The 22753-nt window shown below is 49.5% G+C and overlaps 2 protein-coding genes across 16 annotated transcripts in view; one reads left to right on the top strand and one right to left on the bottom strand.

The window, feature by feature from the left end:
- WDR62 (WD repeat domain 62) overlaps positions 1–2379 on the bottom strand; it is a 50857-nt gene extending 48478 nt beyond the window's left edge. For 4 of the 12 annotated variants that reach the window (XM_003816089.6, XM_008969131.5, XM_034945390.3 and 1 more), the window contains exon 1: positions 1723–1982. In XM_003816089.6, the coding sequence (XP_003816137.3) occupies positions 1723–1899 (177 nt within the window). In that variant the 5' untranslated portion in view covers positions 1900–1982. Of the gene's footprint in view, positions 1–1722 lie in introns of all 12 variants that reach the window. The other 8 variants (XM_008969130.5, XM_034945392.3, XM_055103064.2 and 5 more) reach the window with 5 other exon arrangements.
- THAP8 (THAP domain containing 8) lies at positions 2088–22675 on the top strand. Of its 4 annotated transcripts, none has more exons than XM_003816148.5 (4): positions 2088–2736; positions 16911–17103; positions 17329–17724; positions 22069–22675. In XM_003816148.5, the coding sequence occupies exons 1-4, from the start codon at positions 2654–2656 to the stop codon at positions 22219–22221; spliced, it is 825 nt and encodes a 274-aa protein (XP_003816196.3). In that variant the 5' UTR covers positions 2088–2653; the 3' UTR covers positions 22222–22675. The 4 variants fall into 4 exon arrangements, with proteins under 4 accessions (XP_003816196.3, XP_008967375.3, XP_034801285.2 ...); XM_008969127.6 differs by having other exon boundaries at positions 2406–2522; XM_034945394.3 differs by having other exon boundaries at positions 2586–2722.
- Positions 22676–22753: the final 78 nt, after the last annotated feature.

The following is a 22753-nucleotide window of genomic DNA, read 5'->3' as shown; positions in this document are numbered from 1 at the left end:
GCCTGGATGACAGAGTAAGACCCCATCTCAAAAAAAAAAAAAAAAAAAAAAAAAAAGAAAAGAAAAAGTGAAGTTCATAACCTGCCAGGAAGAACAGGACTAAAGTTTAAGCTCAGGCTGCCTGGGTCCAACCATACCATCAGCAGCAGTCTGTGCTCTTAGCCACCTTGCTATAACGCCTCTCTGAATTTGCTATTGTTATATGTAGTTTAATAGCTCAAAGGGCACTTTCAGGAAAATATAAGATAAAGGCTATGAAGTATAGGGTGCTGGGTGACAGATGAAGGTGGCTGTTTGCTTTAGAATGGGGTTTGAGAAGGCCTTTCAAGATAGCGACATTCAGGCTGAGACTTGAAGGATGGGAAGGAGCCAGACAGGCAGATTGCAGCAAAAAGCCCAGGCTGAGGACTCACCAATCACAAAGGCCAGGAGGCAGAAAAGAATATGGAGCCTCAGGAAAACCAAAAGCAGGCCAGTGTGACTGAACCTTGGTGACAGAGAGCACATGGGAGGTACAGCCAGAGCCCTGTAGCCAGGAGTGGGCGGTATAATCACAGTGCAGGAGAAAGTCATGGGGCAGGAACAAGCTCCACCAGCAGCTACCAGGTATCCTCCCTTTATCTGGACTCCGTGCCAAGAAGATCACAATTAAAATTTCATTTCCCTCCAATGCAATAGTATAATTTATTTATTTATTTATTTTGAGACAGAGTCTCACTCTGTCGCCCAGGCTGGAGTGCAGTGGCATGACCTCAGCTCACTGCAACCTCCGCCTCCCAGGTTCAAGCGATTTCTCCCGCCTCAGCCTCCTGAATAGCTGGGATTACAGGCGCGCGCTAGCATGCCGGGCTAATTTTTCTACTTTTTGTAGAGACGGGGTTTCACCATGTTGGCCAGGCTGGTCTTGAACTGATCTCAGGTGAACAGCCCACCTTGGCCTCCCAAAGTGCTGGGATTACAGACGTGAGCTACCGCGCCCTACCAGTAGTATGGTTCTTATCATCTCCATTTTATAAAAACAGATTTTGTGCCTACACAGCTGGAAAACAATTTTTTTTAATTGCCGCTGTGCTAATGGAATTCCTTCTACCTACTGTGAAATCATTTCTTTCCATGTTTCTGTCTCAGGATTTAGGGAACTGTTCTGTACGCCCTCCTCCCCAGGTAGCACTGCAGAGATTTTATAAATAACTTCTCACGTCTTTCTCATAGTTTTGAGTGACAATATGGATTAAGAATCCCACCTTGGTGAGGAAAAAGGATAGAGATCGCAGAAGGTGAGAGAAGGCGGGGTAGAAGCGAGAAAGAGTTGGGGCAGGTAACACTCTGGACCGAACCCTCGAAGGGACCTTAATGACTCAGCGGGGGCCAGGGCAGTGAGGCTGCAGTGAGCTATGATCGTGACGTCTAAAGGCGATAGAACGGGGGTTAAAATATAGCAGGACTAGGCTGTGATTTGCAGAAGCAAAATGCATTTCCACGGGTGGGAACCAGCGAGGAACCCCGGAATTGCTCCAACGCTGAGGGTGGAGCCGGGAAAGCAGCGAGGAGAAAGTGGGAGGGGCCGTGGCTAAAGGGGCGGGGGTTAGGGGACGAGGCATGGCAGGGAACAACCTGAGGGGACTGGCCGGGGGCTGATGTCGGGGCCACAGTTCTCAGGACGGGACTAGGGGAAACCTAGGAAGCCTGGAACTGGGGTAGACATGGCGAGCAGCTTCTCACCCGGTTCTGCACCGTCTCCTCGGAGGCCGTCGAGAGTCGCGTCCGCCGCCGTAGGCAGATTGGTGGGGCGGGGGGCGGGGAGGACTGGCCCCTCCGCGCCGGAACTCCCGCCATGACAGAGGGCAGCTTCTCCCCTGCATCGTTCCGCGCATAGCCTCCGGACCCTACGGCCGCCATCGTCACGCCGCAGCCGGGCGACCGTTACATCCCCTAACCGCCGCTGCCGCCACCGCCACGACCCACTGGAACAGCGAACAGCCGCGGGAAAGCCGGCGCCACCGCCTATTGGACGCGACGGGCCCGGCCTAGCCAATCGCAGGGATGCCGGGCGGCGCTTAGAACCAATGGGGGCGAAGAGGCGGAGCGAGTACCTGGCGGGGCGGGGCCACAGCCAGTGTACTGGATGCCTGATTAAGCGTCATGGGGTCTTTCATCCAGACTGCGTTTTCATTATTCGCTGAAACATACAGGTTTTAATTTTTACGAGGCTAAGGCCACGGCCGCCTCACCTCGGTTTTTGCCGCCACCTAGAGGAACTATGTGCGCCCCAACGGTTGCCCGGATGTAGGCGTAGGGTGGAGCCGTAAGAGATTGACTAGCCAGTTGATTTGGTTGGCGCAGGCTCAGAAACGCCGTGACGCCGCCCTTCCCCCCAACACGTGATGAAAGTCGGGGTGACGAAGGGCCGGCTTTGCGCAGGTGCACAGTACTTGCTATGGCCCATTCGTCACGTGACGAGGGCGGGACTGTGGCACTGTGGAGGGGCGCCTAGTAGGCAGGCGCTCTCAGCTCTCTACCCGGTACGTGACGAGACTCCACGGACGTCACGTGAGGCAGGCGGCGAGCGCGGGTGGGGCGGGGTTAGGCGGCGCTCCGCGAGAACCAAAGTGCAGCCGCTGACCCGGCAAAACTCAGCGGGGGCTGGATAGCCATGCCCAAGTACTGCAGGGCGCCGAACTGCTCCAACACTGCGGGCCGCCTGGGTGCAGACAACCGCCCTGTGAGCTTCTACAAGTGAGCGCAGCGCGAGGCGGGGCTTGAGGGAGGCGGGACCCTGAGAGGGGCGGGGCCCGAGCATTAGTGCTGCTGTGCGGGGCTTCTGGTCTTGCTTGAGGGTGTTAGGAAGTGGGGTTAAACCGTGAGGAGATGGCCTTCCTGGCAGTGTCCATTGCACATACAAAGGTGCAGGCGTGGGAAACAGCAGGAGTAGACGATTAACTACAGATAGCGAGCGAAGCGAGCCGAAGAGTGAAAGGGATGTAAGAAGTGAAGTCGGTGCAGGCTGTTACAGAGCCTGCAGATGCCCACTTGCCCTCCCCACGCATTTGAGCCATCTGAAACTCAGAGCATCCGAAACTGAGCTTGCGATCGTGTCTCCCCAAAACCTTCCAGTCTGTCTTATCTTAGTAGCGTGCTTCATTTTTCTTGTTGCTTAGGTTTAAAAAATGTCATCCTTACCTCTTTCGTCATACTTGGGAAAGTCAGAATTAGCTTCGACTGTAAAAGATCTGTCTCCTTATTTATCTGGCTGACATAAGCCAGTTGGTGGAAGAATTACTAGGAAAAAACATTTCTTTGCTTTTTTTTTTTTTTTTTTTTGAGACAAGATCGCTTTGTCGCCCAGGCTGGAATGCAGTGGAACCATCACAGCTCACTGCAACCTCGACCTCCCGGGCTCAAGTGATCCTCCCACCTCACCCTACCAAGTAGCTGGGACCAGAGGCACGCGCCACCATGCCTGGATAATTTTAATTTTTTTTAATTTTTTTTTTTTTTTTGCCAGGCGCGGTGGCTCACGCCTGTAATCCCAGCACTTTGGGAGGCCGAGGTGGGCAGATCACCTGAGGTCAGGAGTTCGAGACCAGCCTGGCCAACATGGTGAAACCCCGTGTCTACTAAAAATACAAAAATTAGATGGGCGTGGTGGCTCATGCGTGTAATTCCAGCTACTCCGTGGGCTGAGGCAGGAGAATCGCATGAACCCAGAAGGCGGAGGTTGCAGTGAGCCAAGATGAGGCCACTGCAATCCAGCGTGGGCAACAAGAGTGAGACTCCGTCTCAAAAAAAAAATTTTTGTTTTTAAAGAGAGAGATGGGATCACGCTATGTTGTCCAGTCTAGTCTCAAACTCCTGGGCACAAGCAGTCCTCCTGCCTCGGCCTCCCAAAGTGCTTGGATTACAGGCGTGAGCCACTGCACCCAGCCAGGAAAAAATATTTCTCTTGGACATACTGCAGATGTAAAGTGGCAGAATTCCCATCCTTTGAGTGTCTACTGCTTTCTTAGTAGGAAACTTTGGTTGTCTAAAGTCAGAGATGATCACAAACTTTGCTGTTTGAAATCACGTCAAGTAAGAATGAAACATCTCACTTTTGCTTGGAGGAGCTAAGTCACTTTGACACAGAAAAGCAGTCCCTATTTACAATCCAGGTTTGGAGCTTCAGATAAGGACACAATATTCTACATCTATGTAAACTTTATTGCTTCTGAGAAGACAAACCCTGGGCCCACTTCACCATCCGGACCTGATATTGATCCCCTTACACACAGTTCTGATTTGCTTTGAGGCAATCTGAACACTGCTTAGTTTACATTTCACCTAAAAAATAACTCTATGTTTGTTGAGACTCCCTCACCAAAGGCCCATAGGGCCTATGGCAGTGGTCCCCAACCCTTATGGCACCAGGGACTGGTTTTGTGGAAGACAGTTTTTCCACAGATGGGATAGGGTTGGGGGAATGGTTTTGGGATGAAACTCTTCAGATCATCAGGCATTAGATTCTCATAAAAAGCGGGCAACTGGCCAGGCACAGTGGCTCATGCCTGTAATCCCAGCACTTTGGGAGGCCAAGGCGGGCGGATCACGAGGTCAGGAGATCGAGACCATCCTGGCCAACATGGCGAAACCTTGTCTCTACTAAAAATACAAAAATTAGCTAGGTGTGGTGGCACATGCCTGTAATCCCAGCTACTTGGGAGGCTGAGGCAGGAGGATCACTTGAACCCAGGAGGCAGAGGTTGCAGTGAGCCGAGATTGCGCCACTGCACTCCAGCCTGGCGACAGAGTGAGACTTCATCTAAAAAAAAAACCAAAAAACCCAACAAACAAACAAAAAAATGGAGGGCAACCTAGATCTCTCACATGCACAGTTCAGAATAGGATTCACACTCCTGTGAGAATCTAATGCTGCTGCTGCTCTGACAGGAGGTGGAACTCAGGTGGTAATGCGAGCAGTGGGGAGTGGCTGTAAATACAGATGAAGCTTCTCTCACTCGCTCACCTGCCTGCCACTCACCTCCTGCTGTGTGGCCCTATTCCTAACAGGCCATAGACTGGTACCGGTCTGTAGCCTGGGAGTTGGGGACCCCTGGCCTATGGTATCTCTGGTGTGCAGACTCCCCCATTGCCATTGTAAATAAATCTGACAGTGCTAGACTACAGGTTTGTCCCTGGTGGTCTTAGCCTAAGTGGGCTAGGACACATTCCTCATCCAGTCCCTCAGCAAATCCAGTTGGCTCTCCCTTTACAAACTGTCCAGAATTTGATCACTTCTAACCCTCTCCTCTTCCTGCATCCTGCTCCTGGCAATTATCACCTCCAGACTGGACTATTTTAGCAGCCTCTTCATTGGTCTCCCTGCTCCCACCGTCATCCCCAGTCTGTTCCCTGCTTGCAGCCAGAGGGAGCCTGTGAACACCTGAGTCAGATCAGCGCCCTCCTCTGCCCAGATCCCTTCTGTGACTCCCACCTCACTATAAAAAATAAAGTGAGGCTGGAACAGGTAGAAAGCAGGCCTGCAAAGTCCTACAGAGCTGGTTCCCTGATACCAGTGTGACCTCATCTCTTTCCTCCTGCCCTTCACACCAGTGACACTAGCCTACTTCATGTTCCTGTAGTGTGGCAGGCATGTTGCTGCCCTGGGGACTTTGCCTGTGTGATTCCCTCTGATTTCAAAGTTCTTGCCTTTATGACTACCACCCTATGGAAAACTGTAACTGACACCCAAACACACACACGATTCTCTCTGTCTCCTGCTTTATTTTTCTCTTTAACACATCACTGTCTGCATATCGCGTTTTCGATGTATTCATTCATTATCTCCCCCACTAGAATATCATTTCAATCAAGCCAGAGGTTTTGTCTTTCTTTGTCTTTCTTCTTTCCTCCTGTTTGTGTCTCCAACCTCTAGAATATTGCCTGGCACATAGTAGGTTCTTAGTAAAGATTCGTTGGGTGGATTTGGTGAATGCCTTTCAGATGGGCTCTCCAGGAAAGCCAGCAGTCCATGTGTCACGGATCCTTTGAGGGACCCTGGTGTAGGGCCAAAGAGACTTTAAGCCTGTGTATGACTCTGGCAACATTGATTAATTCAGCAACTTTTTGAGTATTTCTTGGAGAAGCAAGTAAGCCCCTGCTGGACACAAAGAATCCTGACAGATCTTGTTTCTGCCATGACAGAGCTCATGGATAGGTGAGGGGTCAAACATTGAGGAACTGAGTACATGACCTGGGAGTTACCCATGATCCTTCCTTTTCATCCACCGCTAGTCCATTAACCCACCCTTTGGCTCTACCCTCAAGACATGTCTCCATCCTGCAACAACCACAACAAAATCTCTAACACCTTGACAAGACAGTTATAAACACAAATGAGAAATTCCTAAATAAATCATTAAAAAATAAGGAAAGATAGGCTGGGCGTGGTGGCTCACACCTGTAATCCCAGCACTTTGGGAAGTCGAGGCAGGAGGATCGCTTGAGCCCAGCAATTTGAGAACAGCCTGGGCAACGTGGCAAAACCCCATCTCTACAAAATGTAAAAAATTAGCTGGACGTGGTGGTACACGCCTGTAGTTCCAGCTACATGAGACAGTGAGGTGAGAGAATCACTGGATCCCAGGAGCCGAGGCTGCAGTGAGCTGTGATTGTGCCACTGTACTCTAGCCTGGGCAACCGTGTGAGACCTTGTCTCAAAATAAATAAATAAGAAATAAGGAAAACACATTCCCAGACTACTTCTCATCACATCCACTGTCATCACATAGTCCAGGCTGCCATCATCTTTTTTTGTTTTTTTGGTTTTTTTTGAGACAGGGTCTTGCTCTGCCACCCAGGCTGGAGTGCAGTGGTATGATCTCGGCTCACTGCAACCTCTGCCTCCCAGGTTCAAGCGATTCTCCTACCTCAGCCTCCTGAGTAGCTGGGACCACAGGTGCACACCACCACACCCAGCCAATTCTTTGTATTTTTAGTAGAGGTGGAGTTTCACCATGTTGGCCAGGTGGGTCTTGAACTCCTGACCACAGGTGATCCACCCACCTTGGCCTCCCAAAGTACTGGGATTACAGGCGTGAGCAACCGTGCCTGGCCCGTTTCCATTCTTACCTCCCTCATAACAACAACAATAGTTACTTAGTATTTACCTTATGCCAGGCACTGTTCTAAGTGCTTTGTATGTAATAATAAGGAGGAAAATGATGACGACTGTATATAGCAGCCAGATGACTGTATAAAAATCACTTCATGTCTTCATTGGCACCCGCTAGTGACTAGCCCATTTCCACCTCAGGGCCTACCCCTGAGTCAGTCTTGCAGAAGCCACTTAGTTAAGAGTTAGATGAGAAGCAGTTTCCAAAAGAGGCTTAGGAGAGGGCATGGATGCCAGGTGAGAGATAAGATGAGACACGTTGAGGGAAGTGGCTGCCAGGAAATAACTTGAAATCCTGCTTGGCAGCCAATGGGAACACTCATTAGTTCACTCTCTCTTTTTTTTTTTTTTGAAACATGATCTTGCTTTGTCACCCAGGCTGGAGTACAGTGGTGCGATCATGGCTCAATGCAGCTTCAGCCTCCCAGGCTCAAGCAGTCCTCCCATCTCAGCCTCCTTTTTTTTTGTTTTTTCATTTTTCTTTTTTATTTTTATGCTAGTCAAGCATGGTTGTGTGGGGAGACAATGTTAAATCAGCTTAACAATAACCCACAACACTCGGACCAGCTCCATCTCAGCCTCCTGAGTAGCTGGGACCACAGGCATGTGCCACCATGCGTGGCTAGCTTTCATTAGCTCTGTCTTAGGCCCTTTCAGGGACAGTGGCAATGGGGTCATCTCTTATGGGGGACCTATCATTTAGAATTGTATCTGCTTGGTAGTAACAAAGTCCTGCAATAAGAGTTGCTTAAACAAATTATGGGGTCTATAGGAATCAGTGTGGTTAAGTTATGCTGCACAAACAAACTTCTCAAATCTCAGTGGCTTACTACAACAAAGGTGTTTTTTGTTTGTTTGTTTTTTTAAAGAAGGGGTCTCTTATCACCTGGGCTAGAGTGCAGCACCATCATGGTTCACTGCAGCCTCAAACTCCTGGGCTCAAGCAGTCCTCCCGCCTCTACCTCCTGAGTAGCTGCGACTATAGGCAGACACCACCTTGTCAGGCAAATTTTTCTAATTTTTGTAGAAATGAAGTCCCATTGGGCTGGGCGCGGTGGCTCACGCCTGTAATCCCAGCACTTTGGAAGGTTGAGGCAAGTGGATTACCTGAGGTCAGGAGTTTGAGACCAGCCTGGCCAACATGGTGAAGCCCCATTTCTACTAAAAATACAAAAATTGCCAGGTGTGGTGGCACACGCCTGTAATCCCAGCTACTCAGGAGGCTGAGATGGGAGAATCGCTTGAATATGGGAGGCGGAGGTTGCAGTCAGCCAAGATCGTGCCACTGCACTCCAGGCTGGGTGACAGAGTGACTCTGTCTCAAAAAAAAAAAAAAAAAAAAAAAGAAAGAAGCCCTGTTTATACTAAAAATACAAAAAGTTAGCCAAGCGTGGTGGTAGGTGCCTGTAATCCCAGCTACTCGGGAGGCTGAGGCAGGAGAATCGCTTGAACCTGGGAGGCAGAGGTTGCAGTGAGCCAAGATCGTGCCACTGCACTCCAGCCTAGGCAACAAGGGTGAAACTTCGTCTAAAAAAAAGAAAAAAGAAATGAAGTCCCACTATGTTGCCCAGGCTGGAACTCCTGGGCTCAATCAGTCCTCCTGCTTTAGCCTCCCAAAGTGCTGGGATTACAGGCATGAATCACCACACGTGGCCCAAAGGTGTATTTCTTGCTCACACTATGTCCTTTGCAGGTCATTTGTGGTCCTACTCTGCAGTATCTTAATTGGGGTCTCAGGCTGAAGAAACTATCCCTATTTGGAGTATTTCTGGTCTTGCAGGAGGAGGAAAAGAGAAAGTGGAGTGAATCACCCAGTGGCTCTTGGTCAATTTCATATTTAGAAGTGGCCTGTGTCACTTTCACTGGCATTCTTTTGGCTGGAGCAAGTATATAGCAAGCCTCAAGTCAATGGAGTGGGCATGTGTAATCCTCATGTGGAGAGAGACAGCAGACATTCTATTACAGGGTTTATTTTCCCTCATATACAGAAAGTACACAGGTTGGCAAACCAGCACTGGGATAGTAGCTCCACAGTCATGAGAAATGAGGGGTCCTATCTCTATTTTTCTTTCTTTTTTTTTTTTGAAAGTCTCATTCTGTCACCCAACCTGGAATGCAGTGGCACAGTCTCAGCTCACTGCAACTTCCACCTCCTGGGTTCTAGGGATTCTCATGCCTCAGCCACCCAAGTAGCTGGAATTACAGAATTACAGGCGCATGTCACCATACCCAGCTAATTTTTGTATTTTTAGTAGAGACAGGGTTTTGCCATGTTGGCCAGGCTAGTCTCAAACACCTGGCCTTAAATGATCCTCCCACCTTGGCCTCCAAAGTGCTGGGATTACAGGTGTGAGCCACCATGCCCGGCCTCTTTCTGCTCTGTCATCCTTAGCCTGTGGCTTCCATCCAAGGTGGCTGCCATTGCCCCAGCCACCACTGCCACCATTCCTTATAGGAGGAAAAGGGAAGGGAGGAAGAGCAAAAAGCGTTCAGGTCTAAACTGAATCATCTCTCTTTATAAGGCCTTCCCAGAAACCCCGTTCAATGGCACCTTTTCATCATTGGTCACCCCAACTGGAAAAGAGGCTGGGAATTGTGGTCTTTAAAAACTGGGCATTTAATCAGCCTGAAGAAATTTTGAGTTACGTTAGTAAGAAAGAAAAAAAGGACTTCTAGCAGTATATGCCACCCCATGCTCTGGACAAGATGACCAGCAAGACTAAAATAGTTTTACAAATACAAAGGGGAACATGGGGGTATAGCTCAGTGGTAGAGCATTTGACTGCATACAAAGGGGAACACTTGTTGTCTGCTTAAGGTAGTTTTTTAGAAAGCAATATTGCCCATTACAAATGCTGCTATCCAGAGGAACAAGAGAGAGTAAGACCAATTAAGGAGACCTTTCTTAGGATATTGACTTTTTTCCTTTGCTCTTTGAGCTGCTGAATCCTGTTGATCGTCCCTTCCATTTAAGGCACCATCCCAGAGATCCCACACAACACTAAAGCATTCCTTGGCCAGAAGGTAGTCACACGGCCCCAGCCAGCTGCAAAGGATCCTGGGAAACATAGTCTTTTAGCAGGACACATTGTGGCCTCAAAGAAAGTTGGAGTTCTGTTAGTAAGGAAAAGGCAGAGAGTAGATACGAGTAGTCCATTGGCAGATTCTGCCTGGGAGATGGTGGCAATAAGAATGGGGAATGCTGTTGCAATAGATCTTGTGTTTGTGTCCCGGAAGAATGGGGCTGCTGAGAACATTGGGATCTTAGAGGGAGGCTGACTGCAGCAGCCAGACTCCCTGGCTGTGTGCCCTGGGGTTCTGCTCTCTGGGTGCCACTGCTGTTCTGAGTCAGCCTTTCTGTGCTCTTTCACCAGCTACCTGCCCCCTCCACCTCCATCTTCCTTTGTCTGAGAAGTCTTGGCTCTCCCCATCTCCGTTCATCCCATCCACCTCCTCCCCACTGGTAGCCTCTTTAGTTTCTTGTGTGTCCTTCCTATGTGTCTTAGTCTGTTCTCACACTACTATAAACGACTACCTGAGACTGCGTAATTCATAAAAGAAAGAGGTTTAATGGACTTACAATTCTGAATGGCTGGGGAGGCCTCAGGAAACTTACAATCATGGTGCAAGGCGAAGGGAAAGCAAACATCTTACATGGGGGCAGGAGAGAGAGAGAGCAAGAGGGGAACTGCCACTTTTAAACCATCGGATCTCATGAGAACTCACTCACTATCATGGGAACAGCATGGGGGAAACATCCCCCATGATCCAGTCACCTCCCATCATGTCCCTCCCTTGACACATGGGGATTACAGTTCAAGATGAGATTTGGGTGGGGACACAGAGCCAAACCACATCACCATAGTTTCTTTATATAAATACCAGCAAATGTGAAAGACATTCTTATTTCTCCCTTTATTACACTATTAGTTTCCCATGCTGCTCTAACAAACTTGGTGGCTTAAAACAAGACAAATTATTTTCTAACAGTTCTAGAGGCCAGGAGTCCAAATCGGCTTTCCTGGGCCAAAACCAAGGTGTCGGCAGGGCTGTACTCCTCTGGAGGTTCTGGGGGAGAATCTCTTCTTTGCCTCTTCCGGTTCCTGGTGGCTGCAGGCAGTGCTTGGCTTGTGGCCACATCTCTCCAGTCTCTGCCTCCATGGTTGCATTGCCCTCTCTTCTTTTCTGTGGTAATATATTCTCCTCCCTCTTATTAAAAGGATACTTGTAGTGGCATTTAGGGCCAACCTGGATGACCCAGGATAATCTCCCCATCTCAAGATCCTTAACTTAATCACATCTTTTGTCATATAAGGTAATATTCAGGCCTGGCACAGTGGTTCACGCCTGTAATTTCAGCACATTGGGAGGCCGAGGTGGGAGGATTGCTTGAGCCCAGGAGTTTGAGACCAGCCTGGGCAACAAGGCAAAACCCCATCTCTACAAGAAATATAAAAATTAGCTGGGCATGTGGCACATGCCTGTAGTCCCAGCTACTTGGGAGGCTGAGGTGGGAGGATTGCCTGAGCTTGGGGAGTTTGATGCTGCAGGGAGCCGCGATCACACCACAGCACTCCAACCTGGGTGACAGAGCAAAACCCTGTCTCTAAATAAATAAATAAATAAATATACAAAAAAATTAGCCGGACGTGGTGGCGGGCGCCTGTAGTCCCAGCCACTCGGGAGGCTGAGGCAGGAGAATGGTGTGAACCTGGGAGGCGGAGCTTGCAGTGAGCCGAGATTGCGCCGCGGCACTCCAGCCTGGGTGACAGAGCGAGACTCCATCTCAAAAAAATAAATTAAATAAATAAATAAATAAATAAAGTAATAGTCACAGTTTCCAGGAATTAGGACATGGATAGCTTTTGGGGGCTACCACAATGACTAAAAGCTGAGATAGTCTATTTAGAACCTTGCTTTTTTTCACATAATGTGTGCCTGACAATAGCATGTCAGTTCACAGAGTACCTCTACATTCTGTTTTATAGCTGCATCGTATTCTTTTGTGTGGATGTGCCTATGTTTATTTACCCTCTCTCCTGTAGGAATTTTGTCCCTAATTCTCTAGCACTCACTAGTCTATCTTTTCAACAAAGAGAGAGCAGGGGTGGGGTGTGGTGCCTCATGCCTATAATCGCAGCACTTTGGGAGGCCAAGGTGGGAGATCACTTCAGCCCACGAGTTCAAGACCAGTCTGGACAACATAGTGAGACCTCTGTCTCTACAAAGAGAAATTTTAAATTAGCCAGGTGTGGTGGCACATGCCTGCGGTCCCAGGTACTCGGGAGGCTGAGTTGGGAGGATCACTTGGGCCTAGCAGTTCAGGGCTACAGTGAGCCATGATCGTGCCTCTGCACTTTAGCCTGGGCAACAGAATGAGACCCTGTCTCAAAAAAAAAGAAAGAAAAGAAAAGAAAGAGAGCAGGCCTCAGGCTCATAACCCTCAGTAGGTAATGGCATCTGATGTTTTTATGGTTAGCTTTTGTTTATGGAATTGATACTGATTTTCCATTTTCAATTGTGATGTAAAGTTTCTCTTTTAAGTATCTTTGTTTAATAGTTAAAATTGGTTAGTTTTAAGAAAAATATGAAATAAGTAATATCACAGATATGGAAAACATTGTGAAGATGGGATATGCATGAGATGTGTCTTAGTTATCTAATGCTATATAACAAACTATCCCCAAATTTAGCAGCTTGAAATAAACATTTACAGTCTCAGTTTCTGGCAGCTGCTAAGGACAAACTGGCCAGCATTTGATCATGTGGCCACCCCTGGCTGCAAATAAGGCTGGAAAAGGAGGTCTTTATTATGGGTAGTCTTGAGCCCAGGTCTAAATAGAGAGTGGATTACCATCTAAAAGGGTAAGAGCAGATGCTGGGAATAAGTGGCACCCGGAAACCGGAGAAGTGGGGCACATTTAGAGGGTCCCTCATCAGATAATCCCCACCCACAACCACTGAGAAAGCTTTTATTTTTTAAAACTTAAAACAAAAAAAATTTTTTTTTGAGATGGAGTCTTGCTCTGTCGCCCAGGTTGTAGTGCAGTGGCGTGATCTTGACTCACTGCAACTTCCACCTCCCAGGTTCAAGTAATTCTTCTGCCTCAGCCTCCCGAGTAGCTGGGATTACAGGGACACGCCACCAGGCCTGGCTAATTTTTGTAATTTTCGTAGAGACGGGGTTTCACCATGTTGGCCAGGCTGGTCTTGAACTTGAATTCAAAATCACTTGAGGTCTGACTGCAAGTGATCCGCCCACCTCGGCCTCCCAAAGTGCTGGGATTACAGGCGTGAGCCACCGTGCCTGGCCTATTAAAATTATTTTTACCTGTGGCAAAATACACATAAAATCTACCATTTTGATCATTTTTAAGTGTACAATTTTGATCATTAAGTGTACAATTCACTAATGTTAAGTGTTGTATAACCAATCTCCAGAACTTTTTCCTCTCCTAAAACACTCTATCCCCATTGGACAATTCCCTCTTTCCCTCTCCCCCAGGCTCTTGGCAACCACCATTCCACTGTCTGTCTCTAGGAATTTGACTGTTCTACCTCATATAAGTGGAATCGTCAGTATTTGACTGGCTTATTTCACTTACCTTAATGGCCCTCAGAGTTCATCTGTGTTGTTGCATGTGTCAGATCAAGACTAAATAAAATTCCAGGCCAGGTGCAGTGGCTCACACCTGTAATCCCAGCACTTTGGGAGGCCGAGGTGGGTGGATCACCTGAGGTCAGGAGTTTGACACCAGCCTGGCCAACATGGTGAAACCCCATCTCTACTAAAAATACAAAAATAGCCAGGTGCAGTGGCAGGCACCTGTAATCCCAGCTACTTGGGAAGCTGAGGCGGGAGAGTCGCTTGAACCCAGGGGGCGGAGGTTGCAGTGAGCCGAGATCACACCACTGCATTCCATCCTGGGCAACAGAGTGAGACTCCATCGCAAAAATAAATAAATAAGCCGGGCATGGTGGTGGGAGCCTGTAATCCCAGCTACCCAGGAGGCTGAGGCAGGAGAATCACTTGAACCCAGGAGGCAGAGATTGCAGTGTGCCGAGATTGCGCCATGGCACTCCAGCCTGGGTGACAGAGTGAGACTGCATCTCCTCCCTCCCCCGCAAAAAAAGACTAAATAAAATAAAATTCCATTGTATGCATATGCAGCATTTTTCTTATCCATGTATCTGTTGATAGACACTTCCACCTTTGGCTGTTGTGATTTATGCTGCTATGTTTCTGTTGTCTGTTTGTTTGTTTTTGAGACAGCATGTCACTCTTTTGCCCAGGCTAGAGTGCAGTAATGTGATCATGGCTCACTGTAGCCTTAACCTCCTGGGCTCAAGCAATCCTCCCACCTCAGCCTCCTGAGTAGCTGTGCCTCTAGGCACACGCCACCATATCTGGCTAATTTTTCTATTTTTTGTAGAGACAAGATTTCACCTGTTGCTCAGGTTGGTCTTGAACACCTGGGCTCAAGTGACCCACCCACCTCAGCCTCCCAAAGTGCTGGGATTACAGGCATGAGCCACCACGCCAGGCCTGATTTATGTTGCTACGAACGCAGGTGTGCAAATATCTCTCCAAGACCCTGTTTTCGGTTCTTTTGGGTATGTAAGCAGAAGTGGATTGCTGGGTCATATGGTAATTCTATTTTTCAGTGTTTGAGGAACTGCCATATTGTTTTCCACAGTGGCAGCACCGTTTTACATTCCCAGCAGTGTACCAGAGTTCCAGCAGTTTTTCCACATCCTCACACACACTGTTCTTCTCCTCCTCTTCCTCCCCTCTTACTCCCTCCCCCTTCCCCTTCCCCTCCTCCTCCATCACCCAGGCTGGAATGCAGTAGTGTGATCATAGCTCACTGCAGCGTTCAAATTCCTGAGCTTAAGCAATCCTCCCACATTGCCTCCTAAGTAGATAGAACTATAGATGCACATTGCCACACCCAGCTAATTTAAAAAATATTTTTTCGTAGAGACGAGGTCTTGCTACATTGCCCAGGATGGTCTTGGACTACTGCCTTCAGGAGATCCTCCCGCCTCAGCCTCCCAAAGTGCTGGGATTACAGACACGAGCCACCATGCCTGGCCTCTTTTTTGTTGTTGTTCAATAGTAGCTGTTCTGGTGTTTGTCAGATGATATTTCATCAGGGTTCTGATACTGCGTTTTCCTAATGATTGGAGATGTCAAGTATCTTTTCATGTGCTTATTGGCCATTTGTATGTCTTTGGAGAAATGTTTGTTCAAGTCCTTTGCCCATTTTTGAATCAGGTTATTTGTGTTTTATTGTTGTTGTTGAGTTGTTTAAAGACTTGTTAGTGGGTGTTTTCAAGCATACACAAAAAGTAGAGCCCTCAGTATCCATCACTGTGTCACTAGTTATCAACACTTTGCCAATCTTCTTCCCTGCCCTGCCCACACCTCTAAGTTTTTGTCCTGCACTATTTTAAAGTAAATCCCAGACATCAGATCTTTTATCCGTAATTATTTCAGACTGATTTCTAACAGAAGACTGTTTCAGAAGTATAAACCAATACAGTTATCACACCTAGCAAAATGAATTTTTTTTTTTTTTTTTAAGACAGGGTCTGGCTCTGTCACCCAGGCTGGAGTACAGTTGCACAATCTCGGCTCACTGCAACCTCTGCCTCCCAGGCTCAGGTGACCCTCCCACTTCAGCCTCCCGAGTAGCTGGGACTACAGGCATGTACCACCACACATGGCTAATTTTTTTTTTTTTTTGTAGAGTCGAGGTCTCCCTATGTTGCCCAGGCTGGTCTCGAACTCCTGGGCTCAAGCGATCCTCCCACCTTGTCGTCTTCCCAAAGTGCTAGGATTACAGGCATGAACCGCCATGCCTGACCAGTTTCTTACAATTATCTTATACCCAGTTCATGTTCAATTTTCCCCAATTGTCTTAAAATGTCTTTTTACTGAATTGTTTGTTGTAGGCAAGGTCCACATCCTGCCTTTGTGCTGATGTTTCTTAAATCTCTCTTAATCCAGAAACCCCACACCCCCATTTATATGGTGTGGAAGAAACGTTTTTGCATGGCTGCAAGATCTCCCACATCGTAACTGTCTGATTTTATAAACTGCTCCAACAAGTTGATGTGGAAGAACAAATTGGGAGTGGAGGGGCGGGACTGTGGGCAGGAAGACCAGGAAGGAGGCTGGAAGGAGGGGCAGTGGAGGGGGCAGAGGTGGGCTGATGCTGGGTGTTTAAAAGGTGGAGCTTTCAAATTAATAATAATAATAAGAAATGCCAGGCTTGGTGGCTCATGCCTATAATCCTAGCACTTTGGGAGGCCAAGGTGGGTGGATCACCTGAGGTCAGGAGTTCAAGACCAGCCTGGCCAACATGGTGCAACCTCGTCTCTACTAAAAATACAAAAATTAGCCGGGCGTGGTGGCGTGCGCCTGTAGTCCCAGCTACTCAGGAGGCTGAAGCAGAAGAATCGTTTGAACCTAGGAGGTGGAGGTTGTAGTGAGCCAAGATCGCGCCATTGCACTCCAGCCTGGGTGACAAGTGCGAAACCCCGTCTCACAAAATACTACTACTAAAAGATGAAGCTGAAAAAGGGGTTGTGGTTGTGTGTATGAGATAGAGAAAGCCTGGGCACAAGACAGGTCTACTTCCTAGCCCTAGGGAGGCACAGGCTTGGAGCCCAGAGACCTCCAGGGTGGGTATCCTCTGGGAGGGATAAGTCTGAACCTCGTAGCACTGACCCAGCCCCCCAACCACCCATGCAGGTTCCCACTGAAGGATGGTCCCCGGCTGCAGGCCTGGCTGCAGCACATGGGCCGTGAGCACTGGGTGCCCAGCTGCCACCAGCACTTGTGCAGTGAGCACTTCACACCCTCCTGCTTCCAGTGGCGCTGGGGTGTGCGCTACCTGCGGCCTGATGCAGTGCCCTCCATCTTCTCCCGGGGACCACCTGCCAAGGTGAGCGCTGGGAGGTCCTGCTGCTGGAATCCAACCCCCAGACCTCCCCGCCTAAGGGAAGTCCCTCCTTGAGTCTGAACTTTGGCCCTCCCCTCCTGACGACACTTCCTCCCTGAGGTCTGGCCTTACCTAGGCAAGTCCCCCTTGGAAACAGACCCTCCATCCCTTTCCTCCTGAGTCGAAGTCTGGCCATGGCACCCCTGCACCCCATGCCTTGTCTTCCAGAGTCAGCGGAGGACCCGAAGCACCCAGAAGCCAGTCTCGCCGCCGCCTCCCCTACGGGAGAATACACCCCTGCCCCAGAGCCCTGCCATCCCAGTCTCTGGCCCAGTGCGCCTAGTGGTGCTGGGCCCCACATCGGGGAGCCCCAAGACTGTGGCCACCATGCTCCTGACCCCCCTGGCCCCTGTGCCAACTCCTGAGCGGTCACAACCTGAAGTCCCTGCCCAACAGGCCCAGACCGGGCTGGGCGCAGTGCTGGGAGCACTGCAACGCCGGGTGCGGAGGCTGCAACGGTGCCAGGAACGGCACCAGGCGCAGCTGCAGGCCCTGGAACAGCTGGCACAGCAGCTACATGGGGAGAGCCTGCTGGCACGGGCACGCCGGGGTCTGCAGCGCCTGGTGAGTGGCACCCCAGCCTGGCAGCCCCATCCATGGGTGGTGGCCTGGCCTGCAGTGTGTTTTCATTTTGTCTAGGATCCCCTATTCAAAAATCAGAACATTCACCCGTGTTTCCAAATTTCTGGCTTTCCCGGGCTCAGTGGCTCACGCCTGTAATCCCAACACTTTGGGAGGCCAAGGCAGGAGGATTGCTGGAGGCCAGGAGTTCGAGACCAGCCTGGGCAACATAGCAAGCACTGTCTCTACAGAAAATTAAAACAAATTTCTAGGTTTTCCTGAAAAACAAAATCTGGCAATGCCAAGCAACTATTGGTTGGAGCTGAGTAATGATTGCTCCATTTACTAATACTAAATACTTAATATTTGAGAAACTCTTATTGTCTGCCAGACACAGAGTTATAACATAGTGAGCTGAAAACTCACTATGACCCTTTGAGCTGGAGCTACAGGGTTAATTTTTTTTTTTTTTGAGACGGAGTCTCGCTCTGTTGCCCAGGCTGGAGTGCAGTAGTGCAATCTCGGCTCACTGCAGCCTCTGCCTCCCAGGTTCAAGCGATTGTCCTGCCTCAGCCTCCCAAGTAGCTGGGACTACAGGTGCCTGCCACCACGCCCAGCTAATTTTTTGTATTTTTAGTACAGACAGGGTTTCACTGTGTTAGCCAGGATGGTCTCGATCTCCTCACCTCGTGATCCGCCTGCCTTGGCCTCCCAAAATGCTGGTATTACAGGAGTGAGCCACCATGCCTTACTGCTACAAGGTTAATTTTTTAAAAATGCAGTGGCTCACATCTGTAATCCTAGCACTTTGGGAGGCCAAGGTGGGCAGATCGCTTGAACCTAGGAGTTCAAGACCAGCCTGGACAACATGGTAAGACTGTGTCTCACTAAAACACAAAAATTAACATTGTGGTGGGCACCTGTGGTCCCAGCTACTTGGGAGCCTGAGGCAGGAAGATCCCTTGAGCCCAGGAAGCAGAGACTGCAGTGAGCCAAGATCGCACCACTGCACTCTAGCCCGGGTGACCAAGCAAGGTCTCAAAAAAAACCAAAAACCACAACCAAACAAAAAACTCACTATGGTCTGTGTGCGGTGGCTCATGCCCGTAATCCCAGCACTTTGGGAGACCAAGGCCGGCAGATTGCTTGAGTTCGGGAGTTTGAAACCAGCCTGGGTAACATAGAGAAACCCTGTCTCTACTAAAAATACAAAAATTAGTTGGGCATGGTGGCGCGCCTGTAATCCCAGCTACTTGGGAGGCTAAGGTGTGAGAATTGCTTGAACCCTGGAGGTGGAGGTTGCAGTGAGCCGAGATGGCACCACTGCACTCAAGCCTGGGCAACAGAGCGAGACGCCATCTCAAAAAACAAAAACAAAAACAAAAAAAGGCCGGGTGTGGTGGCTCATGCCTATAACCTCAGCACTTTGGGAGGCTGAGGTGGGCAGATCACGAGGTCAGGAGTTCGAGACCAGCCTGGCCAACATGGTGAAACTCCATCTCTACTAAACATACAAAAAGTAGCCGGATGTGGTGGCACACGTCTGCAATCCCAGCTACTCAGGAGGCTGAGGGAGGAAAATTGCTTGAACCTGGGAAGCAGAGGTTGCAGTGAGCCGAGATTGTGCCATTGCACTCCAGCGTAGGCGACAAGAGCAACACTCCATCTCAAAAAACAAACAAAAAAAACCTCATTATAATCTTAATACTGCTGTTGTCTCCATCTTCCAGATGAAAAAATGGAGGCACAGAGCAGTCCAGTAGTGCGCCCACAGTCAGGCAGCCAACATGTTTCAGGGCCAGGATTCAAACCCAGGTGTCTGGCTGCAGAAGAGGCCTGTGAGAGCTTCCTGCCTGGCCCCTATAGAGCTGGAGTTTGCAATCTCTGTAATAGTGTCCCCCAGGCCCTATCTGAATCCCGTTTGCCTCTATATTTTACTGCTGGGTGTGTGTGTGTGTGTGTGTGTGTGTGTGTAGGGGAGGAATTTGAGGAAGGTGTTTGTGTGTGTGTGTGTGTGTAGGGGAGGAAGCTGAGGAAGGTGTGTGTGTGTGTGTGTGTGTGTGTAGGGGAGGAATTTGAGGAAGGTGTTTGTGTGTGTGTGTGTGTAGGGGAGGAAGCTGAGGAAGGTGTGTGTGTGTGTGTGTGTGTGTGTAGGGGAGGAATTTGAGGAAGGTGTTTGTGTGTGTGTGTGTGTAGGGGAGGAAGCTGAGGAAGGTGTGTGTGTGTGTGTGTGTGTAGGGGAGGAATTTGAGGAAGGTGTGTGTGTGTGTGTGTGTAGGGGAGGAATTTGAGGAAGGTGTGTGTGTGTGTGTGTAGGGGAGGAAGCTGAGGAAGGTGTTTGTGTGTGTGTGTGTGTAGGGGAGGAATTTGAGGAAGGTGTTTGTGTGTGTGTGTGTGTGTGTAGGGGAGGAAGCTGAGGAAGGTGTGTGTGTGTGTGTGTAGGGGAGGAATTTGAGGAAGGTGTGTGTGTGTGTGTGTGTAGGGGAGGAAGCTGAGGAAGGTGTTTGTGTGTGTGTGTGTGTGTAGGGGAGGAATTTGAGGAAGGTGTTTGTGTGTGTGTGTGTGTAGGGGAGGAAGCTGAGGAAGGTGTGTGTGTGTGTGTGTGTGTAGGGGAGGAATTTGAGGAAGGTGTATGTGTGTGTGTGTGTAGGGGAGGAAGCTGAGGAAGGTGTGTGTGTGTGTGTGTGTGTGTGTGTAGGGGAGGAAGTTGAGGAAGGGTGTTATGTCTCTGTGTGTGGGGTGGCGGGGGAGGAAGATGAGGAATGGTGTTATGTCTCTGAAAATCACAGTTTGACCAAGGCGAAATTTCTCCTGTCTTAAAACCCTAGGGCCAAGCTTGAGGTGCCCAGCTTAGCCCCCATGGCTTTCAGAGCCCTGCTTGGATGAGAGAGATGCCCACACAGAGCTCTGAATGCTAGACTCACTGAAGGGGCTCAGGAAGGAGCCCCCACAGTACCTCTGGAGTTAAGGAGTATCCGATTTTTTTTTTTTTTTTTTTGAGAAGGAGTCTCGCTCTGTTGCCCAGGCTGGAGTGGAGTGGTGCGATCTCAGCTCACTGCAACCTCTGCCTCTCTGGTTCAAGCGATTCTCCTGTCTCAGCATCCCAAGTAGCTGGGATTACAGGCATGTGCCACCATGCCCAGCTAAGTTTTGTGTTTGTAGTAAAGACGGGGTTTTGCCATGTTGGCCAGGCTGGTCTTGAGCTCCTGACCTCAGGTAATCAGCCCACCTCGGCCTCCTATAGTGCTAGGATTACAGGTATGAGCCACCACGCCCAGCCAGGAGTCTCAGATTGATAGTGGTTTGGACATGACCCACAGATACAATTTGTTTGGCCTCCGCAGTGCTTTAAAATAATTTATAATGGCCGAGTGCAGTGGCTCACACCTGTAATCCCAGCACTTTGGGAGGCTGAAGCAGGTAGATGACTTGAGCCCAGGAGTTTGAGACCAGACTGGGCAACATGGTGAAACCCTGTCTCTACTAGAAACACAAAAAATTAGCCAAGTGTTGCACCTATAGTTCTAGCTATTTGAGAGGCTGAAGTGGGAGTATTGCTTGAGTCCAGAAGGTCAAGGCTTTAATGAACTGTGATTGTGCTACTGCACTCCAGCCTGGGTGACACTGTGAGACTCTGTCTCAAAAAAAAAAAAAAAAAAAAAAGGAAGTCTGGTCTTTCCTGAAGGCTCTGCATATCTAGCAGCACTGGGCTTGGATTCTCAGGTGATAGCAGTTGGCTGGAGCTACACTGTGGCTGCCTCTGGGGCCTTGAAGTTTGAGACTGTGGCCTGGGGCACAGAGGGACAGTGGGGCAGGGACAGAGCTCAGACTCGGGCCTGGGGCTCTTTGTGGAGCCTGCCAGATCCCCTGAGCTGACTGCCTCTCTCTGCCTCCCCTCCTGTCATTCAATCTCTGTCTCCTACTCATCTATCCCTACCTCGCAATCTCCTCCCTCCCCAACATTCATTGTCTTTCTGCCCATCATCTCTGTCCGCCACCTGTTTCCCCACCTCCCTGTGTCTCTCTTCATCTGCATATTTTCTGTCTCCCCCATATCTCTGACCCTGTCTGTACGTCTGTCTGCCTGCACATCTCTTTCCCCCACGTGTCTGCGTCTGTGCCCCCGCACTTCTCTTCCCATTTCCCCACCCTTCTTTCCTTTCCCATGAATGTCTCTCTGGCCCTCACATCTGCTTTCCTGTCTCCACATATCTCTCCCCACATCTCTCTCTGTTTCCTGACACGCCCTCCTGCCACCTTTGCCTCCCTGTTCCTCACCATTATTTGTCTGTCTCTCCCGCAACTTGCTTCGTAATGTTCCCCATCTCTACCACTTCTTTGCCTTAGACAACAGCCCAGACCCTTGGACCTGAGGAATCCCAAACCTTCACCATCATCTGTGGAGGGCCTGACATAGCCATGGTCCTTGCCCAGGACCCTGCACCTGCCACAGTGGATGCCAAGCCGGAGCTCCTGGACACTCGGACCCCCAGTGCATAAGGATCAAGACAGACAATGTCGAGGGACAAAAGATAGAAGATGGAGGAGGAAAGACATTATACGTGGGCTTGGCCCAGCCCCACCGCCCACGCCTGGGTAGTAGCAGTGCCTCCCTCAAGGGCCTGGGTTCTACCACCCCACTCCTAGGGATCTCTTGAACCTTAGGGGTGACCTGGGCCCAAGTCTCTCATCAGCCCCCAATCCCCTGGGTACCAGGCTTCTGCCACCCCCGGCTCAGATCTTTGCAAATCAGTACGACAGCCTCAGAGCAGAGCAAGGGTTGTTTGGGAGAATCATACCTGGTTCTAAGGAGTCCCACGCTTTTTGCCAAGCCTGGTACCGAGTTCATGATACCATGGTGGACACAGCTGAGAAAATCCCTGCCCTCATGGTGCTCATTCTACTTGAGTAGACGATGAACTAGTAAACAAATAAACAAGAACACTGCAGACACGAGCGATGAGTGCTATAAAGACAACAAAAATTTGGTTTGGGCCTGGGGGAGGGCCCTCTAAGGCCATGTTTTAGCAGA

This window comes from Pan paniscus, chromosome 20 (genome assembly GCF_029289425.2).
Source record: "Pan paniscus chromosome 20, NHGRI_mPanPan1-v2.0_pri, whole genome shotgun sequence".
Taxonomy (NCBI): Eukaryota; Metazoa; Chordata; class Mammalia; order Primates; family Hominidae; genus Pan; species Pan paniscus.
Note: the sequence above shows the minus strand (reverse complement) of the source record. Positions and strands in the feature narration are given on the sequence as shown.